The following is a 12,138-nucleotide window of genomic DNA, read 5'->3' on the forward strand; positions in this document are numbered from 1 at the left end:
GTACAAAGCTTTTTACAACACTTCCCCTAGGCCAACTAATTTTGGAGCAGAATAATATCAGAACACCAAAATCATTTTCTAGAACAAAAAATTTTTTTTATAATGTTAGGGAAAGTGCTGGGAAATGTTGTCATAAATATGAAAAAGCACTGACCAATTCAACCTTTGGTCCTGCAGCGACCACCGCACAGCACATAAGTGAGATATTTAGCAACTGTACATTGTTTTCTATGTTAGCAGGCAGATTAGCAAAGAACAAGCCATTGATTTGAAGGGAATTTGTGTGTTGTGTATCCCCGGCCACTCCTTTAGGTTTCTGAGGAAACAGTCAGTCCATAGTAACCTGCAGAGCTGAGAGTTAGAAGCCACACACTGGTCATTGTCAGCCACAACCCTGTGATGTACTTTTCTTTTAAGTGTAACCTGTGTAATAGTGCATTGGAATAATCTGTATATATCTGACAGGAGAAATGGAGTTGGCATCTAATACAGAAAATTCAGTTCTTATACTGACTCATATTAAGCAGCTCCATCAGGCTTTGGGATGTGTAATGGAAGAGCCTCACATTAACCAGAGTGAAGAAATAAATGAAAATATCTTGACCTTAATTGCCTCCATTCATGATCTTAGCAGGACTTTCTCTGAGAGGTTACATGAATCCTCTGAACAAGTTCAAGCTTCTGTTCTTCTTCTAAAGGAGCTTCAGAATAAATTCCAGGACTGTGTCTCCCATGATGGTAAGAATATAACTCAGTATCCCCTTCAGTTTTTTTGTGATTATGTTTCTGATAAGAGATACCTTTCTGTCAGCCCTATAGACTTTATATCATTCTTACTGCTATCTGTGTAAGGGTGAGCGAGAGGGTTAAATGTTATGTGTGCAATGTCTGGGTTTCCCCAATAGTTGGCAGCATAACTTACTGGTGTTAGTTATGAAAGTCACCAACAGTGGGGGGCCTGAGGACACCGGAGGCAGCAGGGAACAGTAAGAAGAAAGACACCAGGTGTGAAAACTGTTAGAATAGGGGTAGTTTTTGTAATAGCTAATCCTAGGTATGTAAGGTAGGTAGGGAACAGCTAGTAAGGGCAGCACACATCCCACCACGGAGGAAAAGGAGGTTAGCACCTTGGCAGGTACCCCACAAGTTAGGGCCCAAGTATTTTGTTCAGGGTATAATGAGAACCCTGGTGTTCTTCAAGCTGATGCCCGCGAGTTTGTTTGGGGGACCCAAGAAGCACCTGGCAACAGGCCTGGATTTGTGGAGAGACTACAAAGGCCCAGGCCATGGGCGGCACAAATTTGAGGGCAGCATGCCGCCCCGTCACACCAAAATGTTGAAATTTTGCTCCCATACTGAGCAATGGGGACCATTCCCCACTGCTCCGTATGCAAGTGTGACGAATGTAGGCGGCCTCGGGGTGCCCAGATAAGAAATCCGCCGCTGGCCAGGCTGGTACCATTGGGTAAGCCTTGTGATAGGGCGTATATGAGTCCTCCTTAGTAAAGGTACTGGAGGCTCAAGGTGGAAAAAGGTGAATGAACAGAGGGAGGGGCAGAGTATGTGATTACTTGGGACTGTGTTTCGGAGGTGTATTAACCTTTATGGTGGGGGTTTAACAACTATGGATACAAATGCTGCTTTGTGTGATGAATGTGATCCACCTGTCCTGGATGTAAGTACAAAGTTTAAAGTCGCGTGTGTTGCAATTCCCTGCACCCTTGTGTCCCTTACGTGGGTGACGTAACCAGGAGATTACTGCCTACATCTGGGGCTTACTCCTGGCAATTAAAGTATTTAAGAAGCTTTAGGAGGAACACAGGGTAGACATGTATTAAATTGCTTATAAGGCAAATAATCATATACAGTAGTCCTTTTATGCATTTCCTAAAGAACATTTACAGTCCCCAGAATAAGATTACAATATTGAGAATCAGCTCATGATATTTAATTAAAACACAAAGTAAATACAAATAAAATGCCAGGCATGTGCTTGATACTTCTGGTTATTATGCCCAGATAGAAAATGCCTGACATTTTGTTACAGTTCTTGTTTCTTGTTCATTATATTCTGTACATTAATATTTTTGCTAATTCAAGAAGAAATGATTGAGATGATCTGTCCTCATTCAGTGTAGGGATAGAGCAAGCTGTTAAGTTCCCAGTGACAATTCTGTGTGGCAATTAACTACTAATGTGAGGCCTTAGAACAACGTTTTATTAGAATGAATTGGTCGGCAACATTGGATCAATTTAAAATATCTCTCATTCTAAGCAAGTCAGATATTTGAACTATTAGCAGTTAAACTGTACGATGTTGACCTTTATACAGGTGTACTGTCATCCCTATAAATATAATTGAAGCAGAGGTAGTGATTAGTAATGATTAGCCTGGATCTTTATTTATAGAACTGCCTGTTGCATTTAACAGTGGCCAGCAGATGGTATATTCCTCAGAAAGCAGAGAGTGGGTCTAGGGGTGCCAGTACATCCTCCCTTACCTACTGCTAGTCTGAGAAGCCTCACTAAACCAGTGATTGGCTGGATCACAGGATGGTTGATGATGTGATTGGTTGGATCACTGGATGGTTGATGATGTGATTGGTTGGATCACTGGATGGTTGATGATGTGATTGGTTGGATCACTGGATGGTTGATGATGTGATTGGTTGGATCACTGGATGGTTGATGATGTGATTGGTTGGATCACTGGATGGTTGATGATGTGATTGGTTGGATCACAGGATGGTTGATGATGTGTGCAACTCAAGTCAGAGAGGAAGATATATTATATTAATCATATTCCACGAACTAATTGAGGGTCAAGGAAGGGTATTGGGGCAGGCATTAAGTGAGGCTACTGATTTCAGTTTTGCTATCCACCATTTAATCATTTGTATTGGGGCAAGCATATTGCTATCTCTGCTATCATTTAAAAGGTTTGAAAACCATATCCAAATGCATAGCTTACTTTCTTTTCAAGACATGGCAGCTATGTCACATTTCATGTTGGTTCAGAGCAACGATAGATTGCTGGCTCTTTTATTATGTCTGTGCTGTTTGTCATTAAATATATTATACACTTGTAGCCTCCTCAAACCAGTCTACCCCTGAGGATCATAACTGACCCTCCCTGAACCAGGCTAATTAAAGACAATTAACTAACTTCTGTGTGTGGGGGGGAGTGTAATCGGTGGATTTTATTTAAGGTGCGTCTACAGCCATTCATTGCACATGGTTGCATTTGCCAACATTGCAAGTGTGTCAGCTGATGCAAGAAAATTCTAGATCTATCGCCACCAGGGTACCCACAGTGGGCAGCATCATTAGACACAGAGCTAAAAGAACTATAGATGCCATTTTGATGCAGAAGTAACAACACAAAATATTTTCAGCACAGTTGCATACAAGTTGCATTAAATTGCACGTTTTAATACTCAGCTGCAATTGCATCAGACTAAAGAATTTTTGTAATGAGATGACAGTGTCACTGATGTGCTGTTTAAATCAGGGGTATTGTTGCCCACAAGAACATAACCCAATACTTAGTGGCTTTTATTGAATGGGATTTATATGGTGGGGGATGGGAAGTGGACTGTATGTAATGTAATGTACTGTATAGGTGTGGCAATAAAAACTTTGATAACAAATGTGAGAAACTGCAAGGTGTGTATTGTTTTTGTTTAGGGTATGAAATATATATATATCCATTTACTAAAGTGTGATAGGGCATGATAGCCTTTGCTAGAAATAAAGCCAGGAAAATCGCTAGTCAGTTTACACTTTTCTAATTACGGCTTTTTTGTTTTCACCGCGTTCATGTTATTGCGCCAAAACCCTTTACCAGGTCATTATGTAAAATAATGCCACTAACTTTTATAGTGGGTGAGATATGATGTCAGTTGATAACATGACCAGCAAACATTAGAATGATTCTGTGCTGGGAAGAAACAATACTCAACAGTATGTATGTAATATGACATAAAAATAATTGCTAGCTAATTATTTGGCCATAATTTATCTGATAATACAGTACATTGTAAGTTGGTTATAAGTATTGTATTTATATTTTATTAATAATTCACATTATAGAATTAGAAATGGAACCAAGAAAAACTTCAAGAGGTAGAAGTTGGAGTTAAATTGCCAAAAAAAAAAAAAGAACAACTCCAGAGCTGTCAACCAACCCCGTGTCATGAGGGAGATAATGATCCAGTCCTGTTATTTTTTAGGCCTGAATTTCAATTCACGCTAAATGATAACATGAAATAAGGTCTCAAAAAGGCCTGGAGCAGATCATTATCTCCCTCATGACATGGGGTTGGTTGACAGCCCTGCAACTCTTATGGGACAAAAAAAGAATAATGAGTCCATTCTATTAAAACGCTATCTTTTTTCCCTGAACAGGTGCTCTGGTTTAGGGATCTTAATCACCAAGAACCACACTGCCATCTTCACTGCATGTCCCGGGGCTCCCCTGTAGCGCTGTAGACCTGCACACTATAGAAAGATGGGACTTTTTTTTTAAGCTCACAGGTGCAAGCCCAATATTTCCAAGATAGTACTAAAGGTCCCCATACACGGGCCGATTCTAACTGCCGATATCGGTCCCTTAGAACGATTCGGCAGCTAATCGGCCCGTGTATGGGCACTACCGACGGGCCTGCCTGACTGATATCTGGCTTGAAATCGGCCAGATATCGATCGGGCAGGTTACAAAATCTAGTCGGATCGAGGACCGCATCGGCTTGTTGATGCGGTCCCCGGACCGACTTTGCCTATACCCGTCGTTGGGGGTCAAACAATAGAATTAGCCTGGATTTTCCCGACATCGCCCACCCGTAGGTGGGGGATATCGGGAGAAGATCCGCTCGCTTGGCGACATCACCAAGCGTGCGGATCAGAAGGAGTATGGGGACCTTTAGTGAGTAAGACCTCTGGACTAGTGCAGGTTTTACTGAAGACTTACCCCCATATGTAATAAAAGGCACTAAGTTTGCCCACGAGCAGTAACCGATAAGGTGTTTGCTTTTAAACAGGTGACCAGTAAATTCTACCTACTGATTGGTTGGTATGAGTTACTGCTTCTGGGCAAACTTAGTGCCTTTTTTTACATATGGGGGTAAGTCTATATGCCATAGTCCCATTTTTCTATAGTGTGCAGGTGTGAAAGCCATTTGAGCCTATGAAAAATGAAACATATGGGATCCCTAAGTATTCCGTGGTATGGTGCTGGTAAAGACATGCAGAATTCCATTCTGTGGAACAGAAACATTCTATAGGATATTACATTGAGGAAGTTACTTGATTACCTTTTGTGTCGGCAGCGTAATTTACAGTGGGATATTGACTGTTGGAAGCAGAAGGCTTAACTGCTATGGTGACAAACGATCAACAACATAATAAATTCAGTGCTTCCTCTCTGGCGCTGACAGCATAATATGAATGTTTGCTAAACAGCCCATAAATGCAATGTTCCAGCATTTAATGGATAGTTTTCAGTGATCCAATTTCCTTCTCATTCAGGCTAATATTCAGTGCTCTTATTTAAATTAAAATCGATTCAGTATTCAGTGGGTACATAAAAGAAGGACAACGGAGACACTGCGGTAAAAGTAGAAAAAAGAATTCTATGGCAATGTTAAAATAAACATTATATTTCAGCCTTATTTTTCTCTTAAAGGGGTTATATCACCTTTTTATGATAAATGTATGCAAGTGAAAGGGCACTAAAGGTTGCAAAATTACACCCCTTAGTGTTCATTCAAAGAGTATGTTTGCCCCTGGGTCTGGCTGCATCTTGTGCCAGCTAACAAATCCAATGCAAGGTGCAGAGCGCAGCACATGTGCATGGAAGCCATAGCGCCTACGGTAAGGACTGGGTTCCACTGTGATCTGAGCAAGCCAGTGCTCTCTAATTTGTGTCTGAATGATGGGTAGGGGGTGGGAGAAGAGGTGCCTATTGGACTGCCCTGGCCTCCCCTCATGAACACAGGCAGCCCTGTATTCACTGGGGGAATGCAGATCCAACATGGACAACTTATGTGCAATTTAGAACAGTAGATAATTAATAATATAATAATATTATAATATAATATAATATAGTGGTTTGCTTTCTTTTTAACTTTGCACTTTTCCCTGCATTTAGTAACTGACCCCCAGCAAACCAATAGAATAAACTACAGGGAACAGCAGTTTTATGTAGAAAAGACATATTGGAAATATATAATACTATACCAGTCCAATATGTGCCAGAATACCATGCCATAATACAGATCCACAAGGGCACAATATGACTGGGAATATAACTAAATTCCATGCCCATGTATCCTACTAGCACAGCTAATATTACATTGCTGCCAAAGACCAATATGACAATAAAACTAACAGTTATAAATACAGTGTACGTCGTTGTTAAACTTCGGCCACACCTGTCAGCAGCATGCACTAAATAAATTACAACACCCAGGTTCCCCTTGCCAATGCTTGCCACTTTTTCTGCAAATAAATACAACCTTTCCAGTCTCCAAATTATTTATTTCAAGTATCATTTTTACCGGAGAGGATATAACCATAGTCCTGCCACAAAGCCAAAGCTTTTGGGGGCCCTTTCTCGTTAATGAAGAGTACTTTTGCCTTTCAACTTCGGGGTAGGTTCCATCCTCGCATCCCATATCTAAAAGGAGTTTGTATGTACTCCCTGTGCTCTCACCTTGAGTATGTGGTGCAGTTTTGGGCTCCAGTCCTTAAGAAGGATATTAATGAGCTGGAGAGAGTGCAGCGACAACAACTAAACTGGTAAAGGGGATGGAAGATTTAAGCTACGAGGTTAGACTGTCAAGGTTGGGGTTGTTTTCTCTGGAAAAAAGGTGCTAGCGAGGGGACATGATTACTCTGTACAAGTACATTAGAGGGGATTATAGGCAGATAGGGGATGTTCTTTTTTTCCTGTAAAAATAATCAGTGCACCAGAACTGTCATTAAAAGCAGCATTTAGGGCAATAAGATTTTGGAATGCCCTTCCGAGTGATGTTGTGAATCTATTAATGCCTTTACGGGGGGATTGGGTGATTTTGTGAACAAGCATAGTATCCAAGGCTATTGTGATCAACAATTATTATAAATATTGGTATACAGTATATAGTTTTTATATGCAAGTGTATAGATAGGTTGGTATGAGTATGTGTATATATGTGCACTGGGTTAAGTTGGAGGGGTTGAACTTGAAAGACTTTGGTCTTTTTTTTAACCCTACTTAATTATGTAGCTATGTAACTAACTATGTAACTATGTAAGTCAGTTACCCAGAAAAGGTTACCCAGGTTTATAGGTAACAGTGATAGATATGCTCCAGGGGCATCTTTCAAAGGCATGAGTCTTTTCTGCCACTTGATAAGGGCAGCGTCAATTTCCGGGGGCCCTCCCAGGCAACCCACCCCCTTATGCTTACCTCTTCTGCCCCCACCCGACAAGGAAAGCACACACACGCCACCTTCTTGGGTAGAAAAGGCCGCAGCCCGTTTATTTACAACAATATCAAATTTGCCATTATTTCAAACAACCCCATTTTAACCATAACATATTAATGTAATTAAATACCATAACTTATTCTTTGAAAACCTAATAACAGTAAGCCGCTGAAGGCTGCTTTGTGGGAGCTGTAACTGCCCCCACCGCAAACAGTTCCCTGAGGTTAGAAACCCCCATTTACCACCGCCCTATGGCTGTAGTCCCTAGCCTCAGGCCTAACCTTCCGCCACTAGCGTTCCGGGGTGAGCCCTTACTCCGAACGCGTCCTCCCAACCGAAAGCTGCAAGGCCTTTTCTATCCCGTCGGCCAGACCCAAGTTAAAAATGTCTAGTCCGACCGGCGACAGGTGCACACCATCCATGCGGTAATAGCCCGGTAGCCTACCCTCCAACTCTCTGTGCCTGACCACTATTCCCTCACAATGCCTGATATACGCACTCATCAGTTTGTTCACTTTCACTCTACTTCGTTCCATCGCTATCTGGTTCCTGGCCCCCCTCCACTGCAATCTACCCACCAGCTCTGACCACACTATTTTAACCCCTACTACCTGTGACCGCAGTGTGTCCACGTCCTGTTTCATCATTCTCACCAATTCCTTTTGCGCTACTACACCCATATCATTGCCTCCCGCGTGGATCACGAGCACCTCCGGCAATGCCTCCGTTGCCGCTATCTCCTTCACTCTGATCACCAATTCCGTCCATTTTAAACCCCTAAACCCGAACCACTTCACCTTCGCTTGTCCTTCCGAAATTCCCAACTGCCTCCCAGCCCGCCTGGCTGCTGCTCTTCTGCTTGCCCAGTAGATGTAGGAGTGTCCGACCAGCCATACCACTTTTCCGTGACCTTTAAAGATAATAGAACTAGAACCAACATATACTATTACATAAACTCTAGAACCAACATGCACTATTACCTATTCTCACCCCCCCTTTTTGTCGCCTCTACAGTAGCGACGGTCTTATGTAGCTGCGGAACCGTCTCGACTCCCATCTCCCTATCTTACGTATGACATCTTCCGCTAGGCCCGCCCTTGCAGCTTCCGTGGCAGCTCCTATGAGGAATGAATGTGTGCCATAGTCCTTGGGGGTTTTACCTAGCCTCTCTAAGCTTAATTTGAATATTGTGGTGAATTGATACCGCGTCAAAGGCCGTTCATCCTCGTGAACTAACAAGGGGCCCCCGGACCTGGGCCGTACGTCTAGGTACCTCCTCAAGCATCCCCAGGGGCAAATGTCCCCACCATCCAGCTTCGCCAGTTCTATCCGGCGGCCCTTTCCCCACGTGTCTGTCTTAGACCTCCTCAACCATATCCAGATGCCCGCTTCTCCCATCGCCACTTCCTTAATGTCCAACCCCCCTGGCTTGCTTTTACTATGGCTCACTAGTTCTCCCACTCTGAAGGCCCCGAAGAATGCCAGCGCAAAGGCCGCCTGGAACAATTTTACCTTGTATTGCAATCTGCAGATGTTAACCAATACCCCCTGTAACCCTTGTAGCAATTCCACTGACACCGGCCTCCTGCTATCCTTTTTTATCCTTTCTTTCCTTACTCCCAGCACCGCCTGCCGTATCTCAAACCTCTTTGTTATGTCTTCCCACCCCTTAAACTTAAAGAGGAAGGCTAACGCTGCCATTCCTTTTTCTATGGTCGCTGCTGATTTGCCCTCCTCCGCTTTCCAGAACAGCCACCATAATAGTGCCTCCATCCTTTCCTCCGGTGCAAACGTGCCCCCTGACCAGACCATCAGTTGTTGCCAGTCCTTCCAGACCTTACCGTATGCTGCCCAGGTAGCGTCTGATACTGATGTCCTCACCATCCCTTCAAGTCACCTGTCCCGAGCTGCCACAGACCATCCGGCATGGGGGATCCCCACCACTCTGCCTCCGGTGCTACCTGTCGGAAACGCTCCCACTGAGCACGGGACAAAGCATCAGCCACCACATTTACAACACCAGGCACATGTATTGCTCTGAAACACAAATTGATCTTTAAACACCGTAATACCAGGACTCTTAACAACCGCACCACCTCCGGCGAGGTAGCCGACTGCTTGTTGAGAGCCTGTACTGCCCCCAGGTTGTCGCATCTAAAGGCCACCCGTCTGTTGGCCAGCTTTGCTCCCCATAGGAAAACTGCCACCACAATTGGAAAAAGTTCCAAAAAACACAAATTTTTTAGCAAACCCCCATCGGCCCATCTCGCCGGCCAGCGTGCCGCACACCAACTACCGCCCAGATAGGCTCCGAACCCCACGCTGCCCGATGCATCTGTGAACAGTTGGATCTCTTCATTGGTGACCTCTTTCCCCTGGAAAATTATTCTTCCATTGAAATCTTTCAAGAATTGGGCCCATATTTGCAAGTCTCCCTTAACCTCCCTTGACAGTCGCACGTGGTGGTGCCCCTCCTTACTGCCTCTTAGTAATGCACTCAGGCGCCTACAAAACACCCTCCCCATTGGTATCACCCGGCATGCGAAGTTGAGCTTACCCAGTAGCGATTGGACCATTCTTACTGTCGCCTTCGTCCTGCCCAACATCTCGCCTACCCCTCTGCCCAGGTCGTTCAGCTTGTCTTCTGGTAGTCTTGTCATGCCTGCGACCGTGTCAATTTCTATACCTAGGAAGCTCAAACAGGTGACCGGCCCCACTGTCTTATCTGGCGCCAGTGGCACCCCAAACTCTGTCGTTACCTCCTTTAGGACCTCTAGCAGGAATGAGCACCATTCCGTAGAGGCCTGCCCCACACACAGGAAATCATCCAAGTAATGTACCAGGTTCTTGGACCCCGTGCGCTTTCTTACCACCCACTCCAGGAAGCTGCTAAACTTCTCAAAGTAGGAGCAAGAAATGGAGCACCCCATAGGTAGGCATAGATCGACGTAGATTTCACCATCCAACACACAACCCAACAGGTGGTGACACTCCGGGTGTATGGGCAACAAGCGAAAAGCCGACTCTATGTCCACCTTGGCCATTAGTGCCCCTGGGCCAGCTCCCTGGACCACTGACACTGCCCTATCGAATGAAGTGTATGAGACCGAGCAAAGTTCCGGATCGATATCGTCGTTCACCGATCCCCCTTTTGGGAAAGACAAATGGTGTATCAGCCGGAATTTGCCCGGCTCTTTCTTGGGGACCACTCCCAAGGGGGAAATCCTCAAGTTGTCCCATGGTGGGGCCCCGAATGGCCCCGCCATCCTCCCCAACGCCACTTCCTTTGCTATTTTCTCCCGTGCTATCCCAGGGTTCTTGTCCAATGATTTTAAATTCCCATGTGTATCCCCTCCCTCCCGGGGCCTGAAGGGGATCTTAAAGCCGAACTGGAAACCCCTTCTTAGGAACTCCGCGTCCTCCTGCCTACCGTAAAGTTTTCGCGCCTAAGTTCACTGGCGTCTTCCCCTTTTCCAGTGTCCGTGCTTTTAGTGCTTCCCTTTCCCTTCTTGAAACATTTGTTGTAGGGGTGTACCCCCCCACATCCCGAGCATTCGTGCTTGTACTTGCACGACGTGCCCCATCTACACTGTCCCTCGTTATACAGCCAGCAGCATCCCAATCTGTGACCCGCCGGCGGGGTTGCTGACTGCCCCACACCGGCGGACCTGGGAAAGGGGGATGTTTTTTGGGCCATCATGAGCCTCATCCACAAGGTCATGTCGACTTGGTCCCATCTCATCCCTGGGTTGACGGCAAGGCGCTGCCGAAACTGCTCGTCATAACGCCACCATGCTAACCCACCGTAGACCCTGAACGCATCCCATATGCCCTCTAAATAGCAAAACAGCGCTGAGCATTTCTCAGGGTGTTTTTCGCCTGTGACACTGGCTAGTATGCAAAATGCTCTTAGCCAGTTGCCAAAAGTTTTGGGTATTTTACGATAGCGCTTCGCCCTCTCCTCCTCCTCTTTCTTCCCGTCCTTTTTGTCGTCCTCCTTCATCTCCACCGTCTCCTCCAGGGGGAGTAGGGAAAAGATTTCCACGAACTCCCCTTTTTCTATCTTTTCCCTAGTCTCCTTTTTTAGGTGTGCTCCTAGGGGCCCCGCAAAGGATACATATGCATTTTGCCTGGCCGTGTCAGGTACCCCCCGGTCATCGTGTCTTTTTCCTTTTCCCTCTCCGCTGCCCCCCCTTCCTCTCCACCTTTCCCTGCGTTGCCCCCGTCCCCTTGTGTGGTGGTTCCTGTTCCCCCGGCCGTCCCTGGGCCTCCCGTTGCCCTTGCCTGCCCTGGCACCGCTGCGCCATCCGTCCACACCCTTGCTGCCCCTTCTGTCCCCCCACTGGGGTTTTCCCACCTGGCCAGTAACTCCTTCAAACTCCTCAGTATGCTTGTGTCACTCCCATCCCCAGTCTTACCCGCTCCTGACCCACTGGCCATCGCCTGTTCAGGGGCCGTCCGCACCGGTTCCTGTGTCTGTCCGGCTCCGGGTTGCCCCTGTCGGTCTGTAGCCGTTGCCGTTCGGGGGGTGTCCTGTGCCTGGCTGTCCCCTGTGTTCCGCCTGATGTTGCCATTCCTTGACGGCGAGTCACCTCCTGTCGACCTGGGTGGGTGAGAGCAGCGGCAGCACGCTCCGGGCGACCTCCTGCTGGGGGCCCTGGTCCCTAAA

At 45.9% G+C, this 12,138-nt stretch overlaps 1 protein-coding gene across 1 annotated transcript in view; it reads left to right on the forward strand.

Moving 5' to 3' along the window:
• Positions 1-344: 344 nt before the first annotated feature.
• Positions 345-12,138, forward strand: part of dthd1 (death domain containing 1) — a 36,171-nt gene continuing 24,377 nt past the window's right edge. Inside the window, exon 1 of the mRNA XM_018095345.2 lies at positions 345-738. Coding sequence (XP_017950834.2) covers positions 471-738 — 268 coding nt within the window. The 5' untranslated portion in view covers positions 345-470. The remainder of the gene's footprint in view (positions 739-12,138) is intronic.

The sequence above is a fragment of the Xenopus tropicalis genome, chromosome 1 (genome assembly GCF_000004195.4).
Source record: "Xenopus tropicalis strain Nigerian chromosome 1, UCB_Xtro_10.0, whole genome shotgun sequence".
NCBI classification, from domain to species: Eukaryota; Metazoa; Chordata; class Amphibia; order Anura; family Pipidae; genus Xenopus; species Xenopus tropicalis.